The 26,458-nt window shown below is 40.7% G+C and overlaps 3 protein-coding genes across 3 annotated transcripts; all 3 read left to right on the plus strand.

Moving 5' to 3' along the window:
- The first annotated feature begins 374 nt into the window (after window positions 1-374).
- Window positions 375-8,238, plus strand: slco1d1 (solute carrier organic anion transporter family, member 1D1). Its single transcript, XM_029494953.1, has 14 exons — window positions 375-425; window positions 2,070-2,211; window positions 2,401-2,533; window positions 2,929-3,053; window positions 3,167-3,313; window positions 3,454-3,552; window positions 3,975-4,235; window positions 5,141-5,305; window positions 6,103-6,298; window positions 6,409-6,574; window positions 7,050-7,234; window positions 7,374-7,438; window positions 7,536-7,653; window positions 8,025-8,238. The coding sequence occupies exons 1-14, from the start codon at window positions 375-377 to the stop codon at window positions 8,236-8,238; spliced, it is 2,067 nt and encodes a 688-aa protein (XP_029350813.1).
- A 4,090-nt stretch (window positions 8,239-12,328) lies between these two features.
- slco1e1 (solute carrier organic anion transporter family, member 1E1) lies at window positions 12,329-19,381 on the plus strand. Its single transcript, XM_029495707.1, has 14 exons — window positions 12,329-12,430; window positions 12,910-13,051; window positions 13,180-13,312; window positions 13,401-13,528; window positions 14,810-14,956; window positions 15,148-15,246; window positions 15,897-16,124; window positions 16,224-16,388; window positions 16,817-17,012; window positions 17,208-17,373; window positions 17,974-18,158; window positions 18,313-18,377; window positions 18,557-18,674; window positions 18,790-19,381. The coding sequence occupies exons 1-14, from the start codon at window positions 12,329-12,331 to the stop codon at window positions 19,379-19,381; spliced, it is 2,466 nt and encodes an 821-aa protein (XP_029351567.1).
- Window positions 19,382-23,435: 4,054 nt separating this feature from the next.
- Window positions 23,436-24,286, plus strand: iapp (islet amyloid polypeptide). Its single transcript, XM_029495582.1, has 3 exons — window positions 23,436-23,515; window positions 23,884-24,024; window positions 24,112-24,286. Exons 1-3 carry the CDS (start codon window positions 23,436-23,438, stop codon window positions 24,284-24,286), a joined length of 396 nt encoding a protein of 131 aa, XP_029351442.1.
- Window positions 24,287-26,458: the final 2,172 nt, after the last annotated feature.

Consider the following 26,458-nt stretch of genomic DNA (forward strand, 5'->3'; position numbering starts at 1 on the left):
TATTACAGTGAGCAACCAATCAGCAAATCAAAGCTGGCAAATACATGTTCTTCAGTTTCATTTTTTTCATTTATATTTATACTGTATTGATGAATATCTATCTGTTTATATAGCTGGATAGATGGATATTAATGTGCATATAGATGTAGATAGATAGAAAGATACACTCACTGTTTAACACAAAATCTTTCATGAATCTTTCGGTTTCATAATTTAATCTGCCTTCTGAGTTATATTTTAGAGAAAAATACATACGTTGGACCAATTAAATTTCACTTAACAAACTCTTATTTGCTCATAATCTTGGTTTCTCTCTGCAGGACTCTCAGTATTGACTTCTCAGCCTCCTTGCATCTTGTGCACACAAGAGCATCATGAGTGTAGAGTCCAGAAAAACACGTGAAGCTTGCTGCTCCAAGCTCAAGGTTGGTGAAATGTGTCACTTTTCCATTCCTAGATTGTTTGGGAACTTCCCTCATTACTTCATAATGTATTTTGTGCACCACTGTGTTGAGGCCACAAAATGACTTATCTCCTGCATGTTTTCAAAAACCAAGACAAATGGGTTGTTTTTTTATGATTTAATGATATTTGTCTTCTTGTGGCAATTTATCAATTTGTCTGAAAAGTACTAAGCCTACCTGGGCTAGAATCCACTGCTATTTATTTCTGTGTTGGTTTGTTACCTTCGCTTCTCTAAATTATCTGAAAACGTCTTTCACAACTAATACTTACAAAGTAACCAACTAACTCACTAACTAACTCTACTGACAATCATTTACAACCAAAAGTAAAACAAAAATAATAATCAATCCTTAAGTAATGCCTTAACTGTTATGACACACTAAATGAGACAATTAGACCTTGAAAAGTGCTTTTTCCTCCTCAAGCCACGCAAGCAGGGCTTTTTTTTATGAGTCTAAGGGAGAGTTCAGATGCACGCTAATCTCAGACAAGCTAACAGAGATAAGACTGCCCTTTTTGGCGAAGAGGGACATTGGTATAGCTGAAAACTGTGTTTGTACCATGTAAGAGCTGTTTTTATTTGTTCACTTTGTTAGTGGGGTGATATTACTTTACTGATAACAGACTAACCCAAAGGTGCATTACCAAAGTGCGTTATTATGAAGGAACACTTTACGTTGGTTTGGTAATCAAACCAACATAAAGTGTTCCTTCATAAATTCATCATAAATTCTTCATAAATCTAAATAATCAAACTTTGATTATTTATTATCAAACAAAGAAACCTCTCAATCATCTTGATGCTGATGAGCTGCTAAAAGCATTCACAGAGCTATCCATGACCTGCAGGCCTTTGCAAATCCTTTTAATCTTTAACCAACTTTGGGAGAAGATGTACTGGTGCATAAGCTCTTTCCATAAATAAAGTTTTTGTTGTTAGCTTCAATATTTGTTTTCCATTCCTGCTAAGAGCACAGTTTATGGTGGTGGAGATTAATGTGTCTCGTGAGTGAAAAGTAGGGTACAGCAGGCCAGGCTGTGATTGGTGGGTCAATGTTTGAGATAAACGTTCAGCAAATGAGTAATGGCACTTTTTCTTATGCAAATCTTTACCAACTCTTTAATCTTCTTGCAAATGGTTGTAGTTCATTCAGCATTTCAGCCAGGTGTTTACTTGTGCGTTTGATCTTATGTATGAGTGACTCGTCTATCATTAGAGGTCTCTATGTAATAATATGGTCATGTACACATTTCTTGTGCAACATGCAATTATATCCTTTTAGCCTTTGTTTAAGAAAAGAGCCTCACTTGCAAACTTTTACTGCAGTACAGAGAGATAAAAAACATAATCCTCTCACAAAAAAAAAACCTTGAAGTGGAGATTATTAGCAAGGTTTTTAGTTTACGACAGGCAATATAACTCATGTCTGAACTTTAATCCCTCACAGCTATTCTGAGAATCTGTCTTTTTCATAAAGGCTAATCCAATTCATATCCCCATATTGAACCAATTTCATTGAATCATTTATATCTAATAACTTCTTGTGTGTGTGGTGTTTTTGTTTTTTTGTTTCTTTCTGATCTTCTTTTTTTTTTCCCCCCAGCTCTTTCTGGCCTCTATGGCATTTGTGTATTTTGCCAAAGCTTTCGGTGGAGCCTACATGAAGAGTTCCATCACCCAGATTGAGAGGCGCTTTGACATTCCCAGCTCCCTCATTGGGGTCATAGATGGCAGCTTTGAAATGGGTATGCCACTGTCGCCAAGTGCTTGCTCATGGGGGGATCTGTTGGGCCTCTTTAAAGAGTTTGGTCGAGACCTTTGATTGATTGATTTGATTAGCTTGCAGATATGGTACTAGTAACTATGCATTCATTTTAAATCTCCAGGTAGATCTGTCAAAATGTTGAGCCAACAGTTTTTACACTCCTTCACAGGTAACCTGTTGGTGATAGCCTTTGTGAGCTACTTTGGTGCAAAGCTCCACCGTCCCAGGCTGATTGCTATCGGCTGCTTGATCATGGCTGTTGGATCTTTCCTCACAGCCATGCCCCACTTCCTCCAAGGACCGTCAGTACATTGCTCTTTTAAATTCTTAATACTTGGCTTTTGCATTTTTAACATTGTTGACGCTATGTGAAGTAATTATACACATCATGACTTGGAATAATACAGAAGTTACACAAATCTCTTAGCTCTCAGAGACAGAACTGCTGTGGATGCAGAAATAAAGTTAGTACTGGAATCAACCTCAGGCTAAAGGGGATATTTAATACTGCACCTATGTTTTTCTGCCCTGAAGAGTATAAATAAGATGATATAATATCATAAAACAATGGTCCTATATAATATGCAAATCACCGCACGGTTGTTTTTTGTTTTTGGTCTATGCATATATGACTGTGCTTTGCTGTGTAATTTTGAAACAGACAGTTGCACAGTAATTATTGATCTATATTTTCCAGGTATAAATATGAGACCAGTGTCTCCCATAGCAGAGATATCAACACCACTGAGAGCATCCTGCCCTGTCTGTCCAACCACAGCATGACTGATGCAGATGAGACGCCTGATTTAGAGACTCAAACAGGTAAACATGAAATAAATTAGAGGAGCAGAAGATGGACACTGTTCCAGGAAAAGGGAATATTCTTAGTATTTCATGCATTCGATTTCACAGCCATTGCTATTTCTCTACTTTAGCTTGTGAAAAGGCAGTGGGCTCATCCATGTGGATTTATGTATTCCTGGGAAACATGCTGCGTGGGATTGGAGAGACTCCGATCATGCCTCTGGGTGTGTCCTACCTGGATGATTTCTCCAGAGAGGAGAACACGCCTTTCTATTTGGGTTCGTTGTTTTTTCTGCAGCCTGCCGCCTCCTGATTTAGTCACGTTGTGTTGCTTTGGAGCTGATGTAGTGTCATTCCTGCTTGATGAATGTTACTGCACTACAGTTACAAAACATTCTTTCTGTTTGTCCTTCGCCAGCCTGTATCCACACAGTGGGGATTCTGGGACCTATGTTTGGGTTCATGCTTGGGTCCTTCCTTGCCAAGATCTATGTGGACATTGGATTTGTCGATCTTGGTATGGGACTTTTAAATATCTGGTGCAAAGGAAACATAGCATATTGGAGCTATATGTAGGTTTCACTGTCTACATGTCCAATCTTAGCAGTACCAGGCGTTACTTACCAGTATGTCAAGAGTCCCAGCCACTGTTACATTTCCAAGACAAGAGGTTATACTACCCCCTCTTTTCAGCACTATTTAATCATGATAGACTGGACACTACAGTGACTCAATAGGGATTTGGTCGGAGTGGGCAGGATTAGCTCATAATGGAATTTCATCGAGGCACATATATAGAACAGAGTAATTGTAGGTTTTCACAACGTGTCACCCTCTTGACATAGTTGTAGGAGTTAAGTATTTGCTGCATTGATTGGAGCTGTGGACAAGTGGACTGAATGCTAAAATCTGCTGTTGTCATCCTTCTCCTTCTCACAGACTCCATCACCATTAACCATAAAGACTCCCGCTGGGTGGGGGCCTGGTGGCTGGGCTTCATAGTGACTGGGACCATAATCCTGCTATCCAGCATCCCATTCTGGTTCCTGCCTAAGTCTTTGCCAAAGCAGGGCCAGGAGCAGAGTCAGAGTAAAAGCACAGAACTTGCCCCTGTGGGAGAGCAAGAGAACTTCCTCCCAGAGGAAAACCAGGAACACGATGAAAAAGAGAAGTCAGTCACGTTCCAGGAGCTGGCTAAAGGTACCCCTCAGCTTGTTACATCAATTTTTCATGCACCCACATCAAGCCTGGCACAAAGATCAAGTCTCCCATTTTAGATGCCAAAACTATTTGAAAAGAGATACAGATCCTGGGTTTCCTCTCCTCTGAAACTTCAGAAATGTGGCAAACAGGTTTTAAAGTTATTGCTTTTTTTTTGCGGGGGGTGGGGGGGTGGTGGCCTGCATTCAGCCTGGAAGTTTAACACCAACGCAAACTTTGTGTTTGATTGATGCACTTTTAATTTTGCAGCAAAAAAATGTATTGCATAGTTATTTGAGTTATTGCATTTAATCGTTAAATGGGCAGAGGCCACAATACCGAGACCCCAGAGACAACTAACAATCATGCAATGTGGGTAAAAGTTGAATGACACATTAGGACAGGGGAACATGGAAGCAGTTACCTAAGGCCCAGTCATGCATCGCACATTACACAACATTACATCATAACAGCCTCCATATATGTAGAATAAAAAGTTTTCCTTCACAAATTCAAAATTAGAGAAAAAAATATAATGAATATTAATTTAAATATTCAATAACAATGCAGTTTGATGCATGTTGATTCAGTTGGTAGACAACTGTCATAAATGTTGTTTATTTTTTTTATTTTAAATGCTATTTGTTTCCTTTAGTTTTTGTTGCAAATTCATCATTTGCTGATTGTTGTGCTTGGCAAGCTTGCTTTCTTGTTTCTGTCTTGACATGGTTGTTGTTGTTGTTGTTGTAGAAAGATACAAATACAGCTATTTTTTTCAGGAAAGATGAAGAAGATGTAAGTTTGTACTAATAAGTGTGGCTAGACATTTTCACGTTGGCAGTCATTGAGAATCTGAACGAAACTCTCTTTTCTTAATCTTTCTTCGTGCCTCTCTCCCTCACCAGATTTCATCCCATCTTTGAAAAGACTCTTCAGGAACAGCATCTTCTCACTGATGATCCTCACCTATCTGGTGGCTGTCAACGGTTTCATTGGTGCGATCACCTTCAAGCCAAAGTATTTGGAGCAAATCTACGGCCAGTCAGCCTCCAAGGCCATTTTCCTCATAGGTGCAGAACCCCGTTGACTCCCTATTTACTCAACACTTTGTCGTAAAAAGCAACTGAAACAATGATGTTTGTATTGGGAAGTGTGATTGTGAGAGATAAAAGTGACTTGGAACATGAGCAATAAGTAGCACAATGTGGGTTCTCCCTTTTTGTTTGTGTGTGTGTGTGTGTGTGTGTTGGGGGGGTTATAGGGGTCTGTCCATAAAGATGCACACTGAGCTATGATGCATTTTTATGAATGTTTACCTGTGTGGCTAGCTAAAAGAGTTATTGTTGGACTGTTCACGGTTAAAAGTCATTGTTGTAATGTTACTCTTTAGCGTGGAAATTATCAACAACAACCGAATACTGAACCAATTTTACTTCAAAAAAAAAGTGTGTACTTTGTGACCTAAAAGTAATGGAACAAATGATGGATAAAGTTAAGTATAGAATAAATAATTAAGGCAGTTTGAAAAAATGATTCACAAGTTTGCTCAAAATAAATAAAAACTGCCTCCACGACTGGTAACAGTATAAATACAAACAATACAAACAGCTTTTTAGTTATATTGAAAAATATTTCATAATATCCGCTATTCTGGAATATATCTATATTTGGAATATGATGTGATGTGATGTGATGTGAAAGGATACTTTCGACAAGAAAATCTGGGCTCTAGGAAGCCAGTTCCTTTTTCATCCCTACTTTCCTGCTCATCTCCTTATATGTCATTTAAATTGTCTTTATTACAATATGACCCAAAACGTTTTCGTGTTGTAATAGTTCCACTGCTTTCATGTATCCGTCCCTCCAGGTATACTGAACCTGCCGGCAGTAGCTCTGGGTATCATCACTGGAGGTTTTGTGCTGAAGCGATTCAAGCTGGGCATTATTGGTGCGGCCAGGTTGTCCATTACTGCCTCTCTGGGGGCCTCCTGCATGTTTGCCATTCAGTTCTTCATCCACTGTGAAAACGCAGACGTAGCCGGCCTCACCGCCTCATATCAGGGGTGAGTGGCATCCAACTATCCTCTTACAGAGCTCTGCATTGAAGATAGTGAATTGCTGAGTGCATTTTCAGGTTTTCTAACAGCACATCTGATTTGATATGTGCCACCAGAATTCCTCAGGTGTCATACAACCAACAGACATTGCTGTCACAGTGTAATATGGATTGTTCCTGCTCGTTGAAGCACTGGGACCCGGTGTGTTCCTACAACGGCATGACGTACGCCTCTCCCTGCCTGGCTGGCTGCAAGATCTCCACTGGTACAGGCAAAGAAACGGTGAGCTATCAAAGGAGTAGGCATGCATCAGGATACAGCAAAGATGGATAAATGTGTTACCTTCAAAAGTCAGATGAGTTTGGCTGGGATTGATTTTTAATGGCAGAGTGATCGCAGATGTATTTTTTTTTACACTGAAACCATCATGTAATCACACCGGCTTCATGTTGACGCTTGGCATCTGTTTATATTTCTGTGGAGTATATGGTATCAATGAGGGGAAGTTTGAAAACATTATGTCAGGAAAATATTACCAAAATATCAAAAGTCAGTGTCAGAGTGCTGAATCGCCGCCAGTTCCAATATCCAAATATTATATGACATGACTTACAGGTTCAAAACTGGCCTGTTAGCAATCGGATCATTGGAATCAACAACCCACGGCAGACAAACCTAAAGATGAGACGAGTACTTACGTATTAGAAACCAAAGAACTTGATCATTCCTATCTTTTGTCTTTACTCTGGTTCTTCAGGTGTTTCATAACTGCACATGCATTGAAGAAATGCTGACTCCGGGTGTGAACCAGTCAGCGGTGCTGGGCCAGTGTCCAAGGAGGAGCGACTGCGATCGCATATTTAAAATCTACATGGTGATGTCTGTCATAGGCTCCTTCATTTCTGCCTGCGGGGGCACACCAGGATACATTGTGCTGCTCAGGTCAGAAACAGGAACGCTCCACTTCCATCATTTACATCTGGATAATAATATGTGCTGTATCGTTGAATGTCGTATGACTCGTTTGTTCTCCTTTATTTCTGTAAAGAAACTAATATGTGACTTTTGGTGAATGTCCCAGGTCCATACAGAAGGACCTGAAGTCCCTGGCTCTGGGTATGCAGACACTGATCGTAAGAACTCTGGGTGAGTGCTGGATAACCAGGGAAGACCAGATTTTAAAATCACAATATTCAGTGCTGTGCGCACAAGTGTAAACACATACGACTGTGTCTGTTTCCAGGTGGAATACCTCCTCCCATCTATTTTGGGGCTCTCATTGACCGGACCTGTTTGAAGTGGGGCACCAAGCAGTGTGGAGGTCGAGGAGCGTGCAGACTCTATGACGCTAATTCGTTTAGGTACAGATACAAGCCTTTTATTTCTTGTTTTCGTCACTGGTTTTATGTGTGACGTTCCACAGATGTGTCGAACAGCAACATTTGATATTTGATAGGATATTTTAAAAAAAGTCCAAATTTCTTTATCATTCATCCATCTGAAGGGATCCTAGATCTATTGATGTCAATACAACCTGTGTGGTTTCCATTAAGTTATTAAATATGTACATTATGTATTAACATCGTCTGTAATGGCAAACCTATTTGTGCAGCTATTCAAAATATATTTACATCAATGGAAAAAAATTCTTGCACTTCGACAGCTTCCGCGGTGTTTGAGGTTTAAAGCCAACATGTGCCTCCTAACCTGCTTCAATATACTGTGCTTCCAGAATGACATTCATGGGCCTAATAACGGTACTCTATTTCCTCGGCAACATCCTGTGGTGTGGCCTCTACGTCAGAATTGTCAAAAGGCAGAAGAAGTTAGCGCTGAGGAATCAGGCCAAGGAAAATGGACAGGAGGGTACCGGAGCATCCAACGGACACGCCAACATCAGCATTTCCAAAAACAAAGAAGACACAGACAGGGAGAGCACCATTTAAGGCTAACACCTTTTTCATAACGCAGGTGAATGACATGCGTGATTTTACATTGCCTGGTCAACTGTGCTGCGCCCATTCTGGACCAACTGTGGTAATGGTACAGTGTCTACAGTGTCCTCGGTCTTAAAGTAATATACCTCAGTGTTTTAGACAGAAATTGTGCTGCGTTGTCAGTTTGTAGAGGTCAGATTTCTTTAGTAGAGCTTAGTTTTCATGTGCACAACGGTCAAAGTTGAAAGGACACAATCTGTTCCTAGTGAACCACAATGGCGACAAATGCTGTGCCGTGTGTGGGCAAGTGAGCAAAGCACCAGATCCACGCAGATTCTGATGAGGGAATATGCCAGGCATTTGGAGAACATTTGTCTCGTGACCATTACATTTGAATAGCATTCGGTCAGTAATGTCTCCCCCAGCTTTACATTAAAAGTGGTTTAGGTGCAATAAAAATATAGCATGTAAACATTATATGAACAGTATGTAGGTCCACATTTTAGGACAAGGCAACTTGAGACTTTTTTTTTAGCAGTGATTGAAAAAACAAATATATATATATATATATATATATATATGTATTTCTTTTTTTATTTTAGTTTTTCATCTGGGAGTGTCAACGCAGCTGCCCTCGTTGTCCTCAGTGTAGCGTGTTATAATGAAGACACTGAGGGTGGTTAAGGTCTGGGTTTATAGATTTGAACAGTTTGATGATATGTGACATAAAACATGTCGAGAGAAGGCATATGATTATTAAATAAGAGACACAACAGATGGTACCTCTGCCAGCAGAGCTGAAGAAGCGCAGGGCTTTGTTTTGCCTTTTTGTTTTTTTTTACCCATTTGAGTAATCTATCGTCTGTCCTTGGAGCTGTTGGAGAATTTATGTGTTTGAGTTGTGTTTAATTTGAGACACTAGACGTAGCAGAGCAAGCGGTGCAGACGAAAGCTTATTTAGGCTTTTTTTTTTTTTTTTCATGATGCAAAGTGGTTTTATTTTAGTTCAAGCAGGTGATTGTAATCTTACTGTCCATCTCAAACAAACCCTGAAGGTTATTGACATCATCCTTTGGACTATTAGTGAGTGGAGTTATACTCAGACTTGACTGTAGCATGTTTTCTTTGGTTATGCACCGTAGTTGTACATTATTAAGTGATTACTGTTAATAATACACACATGTATTGAGTTAGGGATCTAATACCACAATTTCTTCCATTTATTTTTCTAATTTCGATGATTGTCCATGATGTACATATGTTACCATTAAATACAAATTTCACAATATGTTAATAAATTTTTTTTTTTTTCCTATTTCACCCTTTAATGTCCTTACTAAGAAAAAACGATGGAAAAATTCTTTGCATTTTTATTTCCTTGGGACAACAACAACAAAAATTAAATATAGGCCTCTACCAAATGGTTGAGATGACACGTCATGGTAAATGTATTAAAATACATACAAATATCAAAATGTGCTCTACCAAACGGTTGAGCATGGCATTAAAGGGTTAATGTGTTTTTAGGCATGTGGCTTTCAGGCCTGTTATTAAGTTGTGTTTCCTGATTAACTCTAGTAAAGTTTTTTTTTTTTTTTTTCTTTATGCTCAGTTTTTCCATAAATAAGTTGTCCCGCTATTGTCCTCTTTGAGCTGTATTCAATGTTTCAATGCAAAAAAAAAAAAATTTACCATACAAGGACTTGTTTGTTTAATGAAGTTGAAGGTTATCACGGGTTCAGAACAGACATTGACTCTTCCGTGTTTACTCAGTGTTTCACAGAAAAGGTTTCCTCCTGTTTTCATTGGAGCAAAAGTGACCAGTTTTTCCACTTTTCACAGTAACCCATAGTATCTGAATTTTATTTTTCATTGTCTTGTACCATTGTTGAAGCTGCCAGGCAGTGCAGTGTTTGATTTCACCACTGGGCTGTGCTCCATACAAGAAAATATCACCATAAAGCACTGCAAGGCCATTATGATTGTCCCACTGTTTTTATTTTTAACAAACCAGAGCCAGTGAAATTTAAATTATTTATATTCCGCGGTTTAAAAAAGAAAATCATATGAATGTAGTCACAAACGTAAGTGTATCTTCCTTTTTGTCACTGTAGAACAGGTAGCAGTTTGTCTGTTTCTACCTAAAGCAAGACCGATACCTGGAGCTGGGATTAATTTTTCAAAATGGTGAACACTTCCTTCGCTGCTGCTGAAATGTGACAGCTCAAAGTCTTAATCCTTGGAATTTGTGTGGGTCCAAAGCTGATTGTGTGACCTGCTGCCCGGACCCACGGGTTACTGAAACACACTGTTCCACCCACGGGGCCAGTTTTATTTATAAAGCAGAACCATCGCAGAGCACTTTTCACATCAGATTATTATAAAAACTGTTATATTTACAGAAACCTAACATTCACCCATGAGCACGCACTCTAACTGATCCCGGCTCACGGTGGACAGCCGTCCGTTTTGACCCAATAGATGGAGGGACAATGAGAAAGAGAGAGAGAGAGCGGGTGAGGGGAACAGAAAGACAGGAGAAGCGGAGGGAAAGAGAGAGAGCAGCAGGAAAACAACAGCATAGTGCACGTTTTCATCAAAACCATCCAGCTGACGCACGAGTGACAGTTTGGGCAATCATGGCGCTGACAACCTACTTCCTAAACAATCTTGTGTTTGAAAAAAAGCAGCAACAAGCACCTGACATTTTACCTTTTGAGGAAAAAAAAAAAAAAAAAAAAATCTAATGGCCTAGTTTAGAGTTACTAATCTGTCTCCCCCTAAACTCTCCCCTCCTGCTCTCTTGGTGCTGTCCCCCTCCTGGCTGGCATGTGTGTGGAATAAAAATGTGAGAGGCCTTTGTCCTGCTGGTTCCAAGTAACAGCTCTGCCCTGACACAGGAGAAAAGCAGTGTGGGGAGATCAGGTCCCGTTCCTGCTGGAAGAGGAGCCGAGGGAGAGCTGGGAGGAGCGCTAGGTATTACATTAAAATCCACCTGTTTCCCAGTTGTTTTTCTTCTGCTTACATGATGCATGTCAGACTTTGGAAGGGGATGAAAATGTCTTTCTGTGTCTTGTCCACCCCCCCCCCCCCCCCCCCCCCCAAGGACAAATGAAAACAGCTTTCATTGGAAAACGACACTCTCTTTCTAGTATGGACTCAACCTGCAGCTCCCGATGTCTCCTGAGCTGAGAGGATCGTAAAGAGGGGACACTGGTGGAGCCCACACAGGTACTGTCTGCTCTTGTAGGTCCTCAGCTTTCACTCACCTCGCACACACGTGATGGATGGAAGCCGAGCTTTTGTTTCACTGACAAGAAATCAAAACGACGCAATACCATATTTTTCTAAATTTTTATTACTGAAATGTTTGGCTTCAAATGTCATGCTTTGCCATCTTTATGTTCCAGTTAGTGAGAAAATATTAATTTATACATAGATGTTGAATATATTGATAATAACTGCCATTTTACAAAATGATTTTTTTTTTTTTAATAGATTGATGCCACTTATGATATGGTGGAAGGTGGATGAACCACTCTTCGCCTCAGCCTCCCAATGAGATACAAGCTGCTATTTCTCAGGACTTTGGAATATTTTTATGTCTAAATACGTAACAGTATTAAATAGTTACAGAAATGTAACTCCAACTGTGTTGGATGAGCATTCAAAACCAAAAAACACGTACAGAAAATCGATTAAATGCATTAAGCATTGTGTTAAAAGCATCAAAAGTTGTTGCTGTTATAGAGGTCAGATTAATTAGTAATTATGACCTAATTTAATTTATTTAGCACATTTCTGTTGCAGTTGGTCGAAATTGTGCAAATTTTAGCAAGATATTCTAACGTTTATTCATCATATGTGCCAAGCTGCAATGTCTTTATCTAATAAAATAATTAAATGTAAAACGTAAAATAAAAAAAAAAAATAAAATAATTTGAAATAGTCAAATAAAGAACCTCAAAAAACTTCATAGTGCCCGAGTAGATCTGCTTACTGTACTTAAGCGCCAGTTGTTTTTTTACATTTCCTTTTCAGTGCCCTGGGTGCTGGTACCCGAGGAGACCCCAGCAACAAACACTGAGGGCACAGCAGGATGGAGGAAGCAACAGAGGACAGAGGCAGGATGACCAGCCAGCAGGCTCTGTGTGTCCCAGACCAGCAGACCGGCAAACGTCCTGCCATCTCCTCTCTCAAAGCAAGTGGTTGATTGTGTATATGTGTCTGCCTTACGTTAAACTTGATCACTTTGAACGCGCCTGCCACTAGTGTGTAATGAATTTGGATTGATAATTGTTTAAAATGTGATCGAGAAATGCTCTTGCCGCAAATCAGAATCAAACCAAGACCTGTTCTGATGTTCTTTTCAAAAATGTTGGAAGGATAAGTAGGTGAGAATATCGGACATTTCAGTATCAGTCAGTATCACGTGCTCAGTTGATGGAGCATTTCTTAAAAATCAAATGTGCACATAGTAGTAAGGAACCTGCAGGGTTCCCCCACGTAGAGCAAAGGTGCTGGAATCTGCAGTTCAGGAAGAACAACAATTTCCTGTTCGGGCATGTATAAGAGCCACATCCCGAGTCAGAGCTTATATCATGCACACTGTAGATTTGCAGCGTTGTATTCAGGTGGATGACAGTAGGCTGATATTTCCCCTTCATGTTTGTTTTCTAGTGGTTTATTGTGGCGCTTTCCTTCGCCTATTTCTCCAAGGCCCTGACAGGGACCTACATGAAGAGCTCCATCACTCAGATTGAGAGACGTTTTGACCTCTCCAGCACCCACATTGGACTCATAGATGGCAGTTTTGAGATGGGTATTGTCCAAAGTTCATGTTCTACAGCTGACCAGGCCTCACTTTTGCTCCCCGCTTCCTTTTTTAGTTTCACCCTGACCCTTCCTGTTGGTTTTCTCTCATTCTTCTGTGTTCTTTCTCTGAGGTAGGCAACTTGTTGTTCCTCGCCGTGGTCAGCCATTTTGGCGCCAAGCTGCACCGGCCCAGGCTTATCGCCATGGGCTGTTTCCTCATGGGGATGGGGGCATTTCTCACTGGCTTGACGCACTTCTTCATGGGAAGGTCAGTAAACACTGCAGCGTAGAAATGTTTTGCAAGAACAAAGGGGATTACAATACGTTTTATCTAAAAGCATCCAACGTTTTCGCAGCTACAAATATGACACAGTCATCCAGGTTTTCCAGAATGACAGTGTCAATATTGCTGCCTGTGTGGAACCTCTGCAAACACTAGAAGTGCCAGGAATTCAGATTGAGCCATCTTTAGAAGACAACAAAGGTAAGAGATGAAGATGAAGGCCTTTATTGTGATTTTCACAGAAATAGAAATAATTCATTCATAATCATCTGAAATAAGCATGATTTTAATGCAAGAAAATACGCACGTACATTATTTCCGTGCCATTCAGTGCAACTTCAGTGCAAATTTATCTGCGTACCTTCAGCTAACAAGTGAACAAGTTGCTCTGTGAATGGTTGTGTTGGCTGATCTACTGCTTTGATCCAGACTAAAATATCCCAACTGCTCATGGATGGATTTAAAAGATTTGCACATTCATTCATAGTCACCAGAGGAAAAACTGTTGAACCACTGACTTTTGTCTAGTCGGCAGACAGGTAAACATATACAGTCTGAGTCTGCTTTAACATTAAACCTGGTTAAAAGCTTCAACAACTCGCTGGCGTTTTTCTCAGCCATCTCTGGAATGCACTGATCCTGGACTGACCTTCAAAGCCGCTGAGCATATGACATACATTCGTATAAATTCTCTCTGGGTGGCTGATGATTCCAAACTTCACTATTTTGACTTAACAGTCCCGAGTGAAGAAGAAATCCCTCCACAATCAGAATACACGGACGCCGTCCTCACAGCTTTGTGTCGTCAGTGTTTGTGTAAGAGGTTCTTCATCAGGTCTTACAACATCAATAAGAAAGCAGAGATCTATAATATTCATGGTAATAAATTCAGTTTTGACCCGAATCTTTTCATGCATCTTTCATTGTTTTGGTGCTATTCATTCTGGTTTTGTGAGACGGGCTTTGGTTGCCTTTCGGTTGCCGAGCTGTAATTCATTCTTATTCACGCAAAAACATGGCATGCAACCACATAATGCCACGTATTGATCCAGTTGAGCCATTCGGATCAGATGCATTTAAAAAGAAGTACGATGTGGAATCACATACAACACAGAACTCCACACTCTTAAAATAACATATATTGAAACCATGAAATGATTTTGAAGTAATACCCGATTGTATTCATACATCTCGTTTAATTTAACAGGGGTTATTGCCTCCCTCTGGGAGGACACATAGGGGGAATAAAGGCATTGACTTTCTTAGTTTGATGTAGTTTTTTTTCCTATAAAAACTTCCAAAAAAAAAAAACAAAACATGCTACAAAGTTTTCTTTTTAATGCAGAGTGTCTATAAGAATTTATTATTTGACAGTTATTCTCATCAAATACTTCTGTTGATGAAATGACTTATTAATCAGATCTACATAACATAACATATATGGATCTAAAGGGTGTGTGTTTGTGGGGGGTCCTGATGCAGCTTGTGTGAAAGATTCCGGTTCCAACATGTGGATCTATGTGTTCCTGGGAAACGCTCTGCGGGGTATTGGAGAGACCCCGGTCACACCATTGGGTATTTCCTATATCGATGACTTCGCTAAAGCTGAAAACTCACCGTTCTACATAGGTAAGTCTCCCGTGGGGTTTTGAAAGAATCTGGCCTTGGAATGCAATCCATAGTAAAATTAAATGGATGTTGTAGAAAATAAATAATTAATTGATTGAAGTATTTTTCTAATTATGTGGAAACTTTTCATTTACTAAGCCTGCTGTACCACCAGTGGGCTTCATTTCATCCCATTGCTTTGTGATTGGCAGCATGTCTCCAGACAATAACGCTCCTCGGCCCCATGTTTGGCTTCCTCCTTGGCTCCTACTGTGCTAAACTATATGTTGATGTCGGATATGTTGATATGGGTAAGTGGATTGCATGTGTTTTTTTGAAAAGTGTGCTGTATGGCAAGATTAATTCCTCTTGGTTCGCCTTTAACCCAGCCTCTGGACCGATATTATAGTCTCTTTATTTATTAACTTAAAATTTTCAGACTGCTTTATAGCCCAGGAAAAAAGGGTTAGGGTTAGACACCAGCAGTGGTACCTACATCATTGCAAGTTTCTTGTGAGACTTTATGACCTGGTGAGATATCATAAAAGATGTCATTAGATGGATTTGAAAGTTAGCAACTTCTCTGCAAGCGAACTTTGTGTCTTTTTGACACATTTTGGCCAGAAACGATCTTGTCCAACTTCCTGAAATTAAGGAGACTCAAATGAAGGACTCGAAGATAAACATCTGTAGTGGTAAATGTGCCATCATTAGCAAAGTGATCTGTGCAAGAATGGGACGCTTGTGGCAACAGTAACATTTGTATTTTAAGTTTGTGGACTCATAAACCATAAAGGTCAGTGAGGATTTGTCCGAGTGTCCAGCTGAGGACCTGTCTTGACTTGACCAATGTCCAATATGAACTCCTCCCACGAAGGAAGTGGCTGACTGTCCACGATCCACACGTCAGGCTCCTGCTGCAGCCGTGCACTGACTGCTATGTTCTTCTGCCTTCGTGCAGAAACTGTGACCATCACTCCTAAAGATGCCCGCTGGGTGGGTGCTTGGTGGATGGGCTTCCTGGTGTCCTCTGCTCTCCTGCTCATCTCCAGCATCCCCTTCTGGTTCCTGCCCCGTTCGCTGCCCAAGCAGGGGGCCGATGAGGACCAACCAGCTCCAGCAGGTGAGCGCCAGGATGGGACAGACGACGTCTCGAAAAACAACTTCAAATTCACTGAAATCGCAAAAGGTAGAGACAATCTTCCTCATCACAGAACACACTTGACATTTAGTTGCAATTTAGCACATTTTTCATTTTGCTCGTGTCTCACTGCATCTCCTTTCTCAGGGTTTCTTCCATCACTGAAGCGCCTGTTGGGCACCCCTGCCTACTTCTTGCTCCTTTGTGGCAGCATCCTGAAGTTCAACTCCTTCATTGGCCTGTTCACCTTCAAAGCCAAATACATGGAACAACAGTTTGGGCAGTCTGCATCCAGAGCTAACTTCCTTATAGGTATGAAAAAGGCCCTGTTGTGTCAGCTGTACTCCTCTCACACTTTGAGATATAAGCTACTGCACAAGGCCAGCTAACAGTAATCACCCAATAAAACGATTGATTTCCTCCAAGGGGCGGATGAGTTTCTGGGTGAGCTTGTTGGTGACAAAGTTTGGAAATATTTGACAGCTCCTTCTCAGGTTTAGTTTATATTATGAGGTATGTGCATTCCTACAAATATAGAAATTAGACCTGAAAATCGACAAGGACAAGTCTCGCTTCCTACACAAAGAAATCTGCACATACTGTTTTACAAAGTTGCACAATAAAAGTGACCAGGCGGTGTTGGTCACAAGTCATCTTAGAGCTTGATAATGCTGATCTCCCAAAGTATTGTCAGAAGTCCGACTTCGCAGTGTCCAGACCCCTTTGAGTTTCTCTCCTAGGTGTGTTGAACCTGCCAGCGGTGGCAGTAGGGATCTTCCTGGGAGGGCTGTTGATGAAGAGGTACAAACTGAGTGTGGTGTCAGGAGCTCAGCTCTCCTTTGGCACATCCTTCATGGCGTATCTGCTCTTGCTGCTACAGTTTGGCACCAAGTGTGACAACATTCCCGTGGCTGGCCTCACTATTTCATACAATGGGTGAGTCCTCAGACATGAAGGGTTCATGAAGGTGGCTACGGCTTTGACAGACGAAGTAAAGATATCAATATACATATTTAATAAAAGAAAAGAAATCGAAAAAGTTTTTCAGTAACAGGTCGTCTCTAGTTTCAAATTGTTGTTTGTTTGTTTTTTTTTATCTATTATACAATAAAAGTGGTCTTTGCTCTGCAGGACGCAGAGTATATCATACGACAGGGAAACGCTCTTCTCAGAGTGTAACAGAGACTGCTCATGTTCAGCAGAGGAGTGGGACCCTGTGTGCTCAGACAGCGGCATCACCTACATCTCTCCGTGTATGGCTGGCTGCCTCAGCTCCAGTGGGTTCGGCAAGAACACGGTACTACGACCACACACGCAGAAGCACACTGTGTTCACTGTAAACCCGGTGGCTCCGCGGCATTACTTAGCCACTGAGGTTTAAGGTGTCACAGATGAAACACCGTCACAGTCACACATGAACTCTCATGTGAAAAGAAATGCTCCTTTTTCAGGAAGCTAAAACGTTTTTAAAGCATTCAGCCCCACAGGAAACACACCTGCCTCTTCTCTCTAGATCAATTTACCTAAATGCATCACTCAGTGCATAGATTTCTGTTGGTTTTAACATTATACATGCTGTAATGCATAAAAATGCTTAGTCTAATGAGAAACACTTTTTCTGTTACTCCATGAATTATGACATTTTATAAATATATGCAACACTTCATTCCAGTCTGTACATGTCTATTACAGTTATACAGAGCAAATGTTAAGTGTAAAAACTCAGACTCGTCACTCATATAAAGTGCACAGGAAAAGGACAAACACTGTATTTAAAATGACTTCCATAACCGTCAGAAAAACAAAGACTCGTTTTTCAAATGTCGGTGTCATCTGGCGTTTCTCTTCTTCCAGTGAGCCTTCCAAATACTTTGCATTGTTTGTGACTTTATGCCAGGTGTTTCACAACTGCAGCTGCGTGTCGGCCTCCTACCCAGCAGGCAGCAGCACTTCAGTGAAGCTGGGCCAGTGTCCTCATGCCAAGGACTGCAGCCGCAGTTTCACCTCCTACATGGCTGTTTCTGTCCTAAGCTCCTTCATCAACTCCCTGGGAGCCACACCTGGCTACATGGTCATCATACGGTCTGTGCAGAGGGAAATAATAACAACTGGAACCATTGCCATTTATTCATAATTTGAGCTTCCGTGAATTCTTCCAGTCATTTGCATACTAGCGACTCTCATTAACTTCTGTAATGATCAATATGAGTGACCGGGTGTTGTTTTGTAAGCACAGATGCATCTCACCAGAGCTAAAATCACTTGCCCTGGGTATCCAGGCCTTGGTGACCAGGACTCTTGGTGAGCCTCATTACTTTTTTGCGGGGGGGGGGCTGTAATTTTAATTCATTTTCACTTCTTGATGTATTTTTTTAATCAGACCAAAACTAAAATTATCTTTAAAGGGAAACTGTATTTCTCTGGATTGCAATATTGTAGCAAACCTAACAGTAGAAATCTGGCTGATGTTTTGTCTGTAGGTGGAATTCCTGCACCGGTGTATTTCGGGGCCCTGATTGATTCAACGTGCCTGAAGTGGTCGATCAAGAAGTGCGGGGGCAGGGGTGCATGTCGTATTTATGATTCTGAAATGTACAGGTACGCCGCAGACAACAAATGTGGAGCGTGCTGTAAATTGCTAATGTGACTTTGCTCAGAGTTTTTGCCACCACCATTTGTAATTACAATGTATCCTGTATTACCTTCTGTTCAGGTTCATCTTCCTTGGTCTGATCACATGTCTCAGTGGTTCCTCGTATTTCTTCATCATCGCCGTCATCATCCTCCTCAGAAAGCAGTTTCGAAAATCAGAGCGGGAGACAGCGCCGCAGCAACCAAATGCTTCCAAGAACATTGAACTTAAGGCTCCTGTGGGACTCGTGAAATCTAACGCTCCCAAAGTTTGGGTGAGGACCAAAACAGAACTGAAGGAGAGCACGGAGGTTCATAAAACAGAGCAGTTCGGTAATGATGGAAAGCTCATTACAAACAAGACACAGGTGAAGCAACAATTTGATTCCCTGACAATGATATCTGTAGAGCTTTCTCCTCCTCCTGCTGACGGAGGAACGCTGGAGCTGGACAGTTTAATGCCAGAGGAGGAGGAGAAGGAGCAAGAGAAAGAAGAGGAGAAGGAGACGGAGAAAGAAGTGGAGAAGGAGGAAGAGGAAAAGAGGAAAGATGAAGTCTGCCAAGAGAAAGACACACAAGTGGAGAAGGAGAAGTTGGACCATCACACGGACGACAAGAAGGAATCAGAGAAGGAAACACCACACAGTAGAGAATCTGCTGACCAACAAAAGTAAGCTGCTCATCAATGTCAAACAAGGCCACATGGGACAGCTGCAGAAATGCTCAGCCAAATGTCTCATTTACTTGGACTGTCAAGAGGGATTGATTTTCCCTCGAGCTATGGAAAGTTCTATTCTAACAGTATTTTCCTCTTCTTTTATCACAGGATAGAGCTGTTACATTTTATATGTATTTCTTAGTCCTGAGGAGATATTTTCCACAGCTGTAAAAAAATGAACTCACAAAAATGAAATAGCACTGAATGGGCCGACAATTGATAAATACTGACTTGTGTGGTGTGATTGACAGAAAACATGACAGTGGCCAAATTGTCTGCTTTTTTTATGTCAATAAATGAATCCTTGAATGTGTAATACTACATGAAATTAAATATTGCAGATTAGATCTATAAACTGTCTCTTCTGAGAAACATTCATTCAAGCCAGTACTAACAAAATATCTATGCTTGGGTCACACAAAAATAGAAAACAGTGTTTCTCATTAGTTTCTTCCTCAGAAGCAAAAAGGTGAAAGGATCTATAAAGGATCTATAAACACAATGGTGTTTACTCTCCGCATATAAAGTTGAGCCAAAGAGTGACATATGCAACATAGCAGAGCAGACATTGGTATTTATTTGCAAGTGTGATTTTTTTTCTCACTTGATGCCTATAAGGCCAAAATCATTTTCTATCCTGCACTTCACCAGATAGTTGCCAGCTTTGTTTTCTACTGTTAGAGTGCTGTTGTACAGTCTGTCAATTTCTTCTTATTTTATTAATGCCCTTTTAATACTTATTGCAATTTGTTGAAAGCGGCTGCCTGTGTAAGGACACAGCTTAGCGATTTCAGAAAGAACCCCAACAGTAAAGTGACAACAATTAGTTCAAAGATATTGTGAAGCTGTCAAAACTACCAGGACAGGTGGGAGCCAAATCCTGGCACTGAGGAGACCAGGGAATATTAGCGAACTTGATTTTCAGGTGGTTCTCTTTAGAAGTCTCAGAGTGGACAGGCAGACGCATTCAGACACTGTCAACCTCCAGGTGTGGATGATCTCAATATGAGCAGAAATTATCAGAGGTCATAGCCATTACCTTTACCAGCACCGGCCACTTATCTACTAATCATTCCCAGGAGACTTTTGATCCCTCTTATGTCCATTGCCAGGGGAATATTAATAAAGCCGTGTTGAGCTTGTCTTTTGGACCCTACTGCAGCGCTGAATGCAAACATGTCAACAACAGCAAAGCAGTTCTGCAACACATGTTTCTGCTACTGTAAAGAGCCCGTGGGCTCATTCAGCTCTCTGTAAATTGTGGTGTAACGGGCTATTGTTTGATGACATGAGCAGGAAATCGAACTGCCAGCCATGTAACACCTCCTCACAGTTACTCAAGTAATCCATGGGATGTGACATCGGAGCGATTTGAGCAGCATGTTTCCCTTGACTATAACCTTCAAAAATAGACTTCAAGTCCTACACATCTCACCCACATTCATCTCTCTTTCCTCTTCCCTTCCTTCTCTTTCTTTCCACATGGTCCTATGTTTCAAGATTTTGGCATATTAAAGGCGCCCTGATATCCCCCAATGTTCATTTTAGTGCTTAATATCGATCAATAGTTCAGTCTATCAGCCAGGAATAAGGCAAAGAATTTGAGTTTCAGTGAAGCATGGAGCAAATCATGGGGGAGTGGCCATGTAAAAAGAATAAACCTTGGAAAACATCCTGTCAGTCTACGTAGTCATCTCGTCTGTAATTTCCATGGGAAGCTTCCAGGAAACACGGGGAGGTGTTCATTGGACCTTGGTGGGTGCGGGGGTGTCACACGTCCATTAGAACTGCCTCTCTGCTATCTCGGAGCTGTGGTGGAAACCACCAGCACTTACCAGCCATCTGCAGCCTGTGATGACATCTCCCCAGTGAGGTAGTGGGGTGATCTCGGTGGACGGCCGTCATCAGGAACAATGATCACAACATTAAGAATCAGATGATGCTCTTACCAAACTGACGGTTATGGAAGTCATTTGTTTGTCACTTGTTTGTCCTTTTCCTGTGCACTTCATATGAGTGACATTTTTATGATCACTTCTCTGTCCATGGTGATGCAGGATTAAAGCCCCTGAAAACCTGTCTTAATATGAAATGCTGGGTGGAACAGATGTGGTTCTCTGTGGTGATTAAAGTGGATGAGGCTTTGAGGTAAATATCCGACCCTTTAGCTTCTAAATGCTCTTATATCTTCATAATTCAGCCACTTACTTACTGTTGGAAGTCAAGGACTTGATTTTTGCAAGGAATAGTGGCTTTTTAGAGCCTGTTAGTGGTGAAGAGAGAAGTGAGAGTCAACCAAAAGGCTTGAAAGTCAAGGCAATGAACAGGAAGCTGCCAAGGAGCTGGGTCTGTGTTTGTTATCATGGGAAACAACTTATACGTCGCACAGGCCAGCAGTTATCTGATTGATTGTTAATTTAAAAATATGGATTATGGCAGCTTTACTTTTACAGAAAATACTTATTTGAAATCAAGTTTTCTGTATATGAAATGATTACCAGTCCACTTCAATTCACACTGGTATGTTGCTCATAAAGTGCCACTGTTCATGAATTAGTACTTGAGTTGAGTTTTATGTGACGTGTCCAATTAAAACTAATGAGCAACCATTCATTATTAACAACGATTCGTTCTCAAATTCATTATTCATCACTGATGAAGCCCAGTGGGAGGCACCAAGGCCGTGGCTTGGTGACCTAAAACTTAGTTATGCATCTCAAGGTGAATGGGAAGATGGCTTTCCACTTTGACAGAGTTCCCTTCCCTGGTGTGGGTCTATGGCGGGTCAGTCCCTTCACAGAAGTTAATGACGAAGGCAGTGATGAGGGTGGTGACGTACAAATGTGTGCTGTAGGTGTGTGTTTATGTGACTTTTTCTGTTGTTCGAAGTCTGGGTTTTTCTGTGAGTGTGCAAGAGTTTGAATACACATTATGGTATAGCTGAGGGTGTGTGTGACATACAAAAGACCCTCCAGGTCTTCCTTACACCCCCACCCCCCCACCCCCAGGCATTCTGTGTCAATGGAATTGTAAGGCTATATTTGGAGAGAGCTGATGTCATAAGTGGTTTGAGCAGAGAGCCTATAACTGTTGGAGTCGATTTGTGTGCCAGTCTGACAAACCCTGGACTGCTCCATTGACAGACTGGGATCTGCTGGCGACAGGAAGAACAACAGCAAGTGAGTAGTGCTTCATTTCAGGGCTTAGGTGTCTCTCTCACAGCACCTAGAGTCCTACGTCTACTGCATGAACGAGGAAGAAATGACGATGTTTTTATTTTGGATATTTTGGATGTTTTGCTGAATTTGTCCTTCTATGCATTTATTTTCAAACGAATACACATTTTAAATCCAAAGGGCTGATAAACATATGATAGGTCTGTATCAGAGGGAAATTTGGAACATGTTGATGCAGAAGGAATTTTGAATTTTGCTATTTAGCCATTAAAAATAGCTGCCCATAATTTCAATGTGTGTGTGTCAGAAATATGATATACAGAAAAAAAAAATAGGACTAGCATAGTGAAAAATAGGGCTTCGATTTCCAGCTGCAAACAGAAAATGATGAAAATGTCTTGGGGGAAAAATTGATGATCTAATTTTATATCCAAAAATGCTGGTGTTGTTTTTTTGTGTGTTAGAAAACAGGAAATATCTTTGGATCTTAAACTGTGAAATGGACAATACAAGCATTTGGAAGACATAAACTTGGCTGCTGAAAAATTGCAATTGCCACAATGTGACCTGAATTGTAAAAATAAGCAGTTGATTAATTGTTGACAAAAGATCATCACTTGTTAAAACATGAGATTAATACATACAAAAGAAAATTGAAACATTAATATAGATAACATCAGAGATGGTTGATGTTTGAATGCATAGCTTTAGAATCAGAGGTTGTACAGCATCACAAAAGGACCAATTTTAAAAAAAAAAATGCTGCATTCATTGTCTTGCATTACAGCTCTCTAATCAAACTTTGTTCCATTTACTGTGTTGATCCAGGTAATCATGTATCATCTGAAGGTGACTGTACTTCTGCTCATGCTGCTTGTGTTGCTGCACTGTGTCGCCACTGCCCCAAAGCACAGGTAAAGAAATATACCACTAAATGCAGAGCAATGAGCTCTTGTGAATTTCCCTCATAACAGAGGTAACAGAGGATCGTAGCAGAGCAGACACCAGTAGATTTATGCTTTGCTCAAATGGTATTGTAAGACCCGGGCAATAAATATAGCAGTTTAACCTGAGCTCACCAGGAGCTGAATATCATGGAAATTGGAGGACAAGAAGGGCTGTTCTGTGTAAGGAGTGTTTTGTAAAAGTACTTCAATTTTGCATCTCAGGGGAGCTAAGTGGGCACTTTTTCTTCTTGATCTTGGGACTAGTGGGTGCTCTGAAAAGGGTGTCATCAGCTATCAGTGTGAAAGCGCTTTGCCCTTTTCTCACTGTGATTCAGGTACTTCAGCTCCAGCTCATCCAGCGAGCAGGAAAGTGGTCTGCCGGGCGACGACGGCTGGTTGGCTTCTGTGATAGTCTCTAGCCCCTTCCGCGGCCTCATGGGTACGTGGCCACAAAGGGGGCTCGCAGACATGAACAGGTAGCAAAATTTGCGTGACATTAAATTCCAACAGCACCATGAATTCGGTGTCTTGATTACGTAAGTGTTTATATCCTGTTTTGCCAGCCATAATATTGAGAAGAGAAAGTGCAACACAGCCACCTGCGTCACCCAAAGGCTAGCAGACTTCTTGGTCCGTTCCAGTAACACTATTGGTACTGTCTACGCACCGACTAATGTGGGCTCTTCCACCTACGGCAAGAGGGAGGTACTGCACCCTCCCATTTACCTGCCTCTCTAGTACCCACTGCAGAGGCTCCACCAGCACGCCAGCTGCTCCAATGATAACAGGTCATCTTATGTAATAATCTAACAATGATTGTCAGGATGAAGTTAAAAATGATGACAGTAATTGGGTTGATTCTTGTTCTTGTTTGTTTTATACTTTAAGAAACAGTGCCTTTCATTTAAATTCAGTCAGTGTATGTTTTCCAGGCTTTGCGTGTTCTGTGGTTCTGTTATGATCTAAATGCAAAAATAAATGATGGTTATTAATAAAACTGTAATAAAAGAAAGTAGATATTAAGCCATGTGAAATAAATGCTATCATCTGATTTTTTTAACAATAAAATGGTAAAAAGAAATACATTTTAAAAAATTCCATGTGTTTTAAGCCATGTTTTTGCATATCATGACAGCTGCATGCAGGTTCTACGAGATATTTACATAGTAACATAATCTGTAATACTTTAGGAGTTTTCATTAAGACAACTGCAAGTATTTTACGCTGGTAAACCTAATAACTTACCCTAACTTAAAATATCAAAACTTTTCATCCATTCTTTATTCCTCACAGTTTCACACATTATAATGTGTATCTGCAGCTCATGAGACATCCAGTCAGTCAGACGTAAAGAGAGTTGTTGCAGGACAGTTTGAGGAATGCCTTACTCCCTAGAACTGCCTACATATATTGAGTGCTGACCTATGTAACGCAGCATACTTGAGTCATTGCCATGGCAACCCGATGCTTAAAGACAGAAAGACATGTAGGCTGCCCTTCTGCTTCATGCAGTTGTTCAGCACAACCTTTCAAAGGTAGAAGTTAGAAATAAGCTCATGAGCTTTTTCTTGTTGAATGTTAAATGTGTTTAACAGATACCATGTCTGTGGGATCAGCAGCTGCTCATGCATAACAGCAGCAAGCAACTAGACAAGAAGCTTCAGGTGCCAATCTTGCTCACAATTTGTAAAATGACTGCTCTAAAAATGTGACAGGATGGGTCGTCTACAATGGAACTAGCCAGTTATTGTGCTAATACAATACAATACAATACTAATACAATATAAACAAAGCAAATTTTCTTCTGGACTATGGTTACATAGCAGGAGCAAAACGAAAAAAAATTGCTCCATAAATCATCCCCCAATATTTTCCAGATTCTCAACTGCCCACTTCAACAGAATTTAAAGAAATGTTTCAGTTTGGCAGACATTATCGTGCTCATGTAGAGTCATGCGCATGCTTCATGCACAGAAGCAGATTGAGAAAATACTATTTTCGACCTTTTAAAGAATTCTTGTTATTATTGGACAGGTAACTGTCGCACATGATAACAGGACACATGAAGCTTCTGATCACTGACAAAGCCATGCCTGTCTTGCAGTAGCTTGTTGTTGTGAAGAAGAGCACTCCAGCAGTGTTTCTCTACTTCATTCAAACCATCAGCCATTACAGTCCAATGAGCACAGTGAGGTTAACTGTGATCAGTGCATCATGTTGAGAATGAGATCAGTGTTGAGTGGATTTCAAATAAAGCAGAAAAGTTCTTGCTTTTTTGAAAAGCAGCATGGCTTCAATAATATGATCAAGAGTTTCATAGACTACCGAAGTTGATCCAAGAAAACATGATTTAAAGTGAAAAGCACTTTGAATACATGAAATGCAGTCTCTTATTTTCATATATAAACAAACACCAAATTCCATTTCATGGCAGAAATTGGATCTCAGTGTGTTCCATATAGGCATGTGTTGCTTCCTGCAGGGGTTACTCAGGGTAATATAATGAAAATCAAGAGGGGAAGTATGACGCACAACATTAACCTGTGTTTGATTACCAGTGACCTGATCGTCTCAGAAGCTGACATCAATACTCCCATGCTTGGTTATAACTGGCATAAAAGGCTTTTCAAAAATAGAATAAGTGGTGGCTTTTGCTGATGAATCCAAAAACAATACAGCGATTATCTGCCACCCTGACAGAGAATGGGGATTGTGTCAAGATCTGTCGATTATTTCATGTAAAATCACAAATGGCACTGTACTTCAGCTGTTATCTGAGTTGTTTATCACTGCAGTAATAACAGTAAATGAATGCGTTAATGGGATTTAGGCCTGAATCATGAACCAATGGCCACACTAATCTCTGACATTCAAGGTAAAATTGGAATCCAAATATAAACAAGAAGGCCA

The sequence above is a fragment of the Echeneis naucrates genome, chromosome 23 (assembly GCF_900963305.1).
Source record: "Echeneis naucrates chromosome 23, fEcheNa1.1, whole genome shotgun sequence".
Classification (NCBI taxonomy): domain Eukaryota; kingdom Metazoa; phylum Chordata; class Actinopteri; order Carangiformes; family Echeneidae; genus Echeneis; species Echeneis naucrates.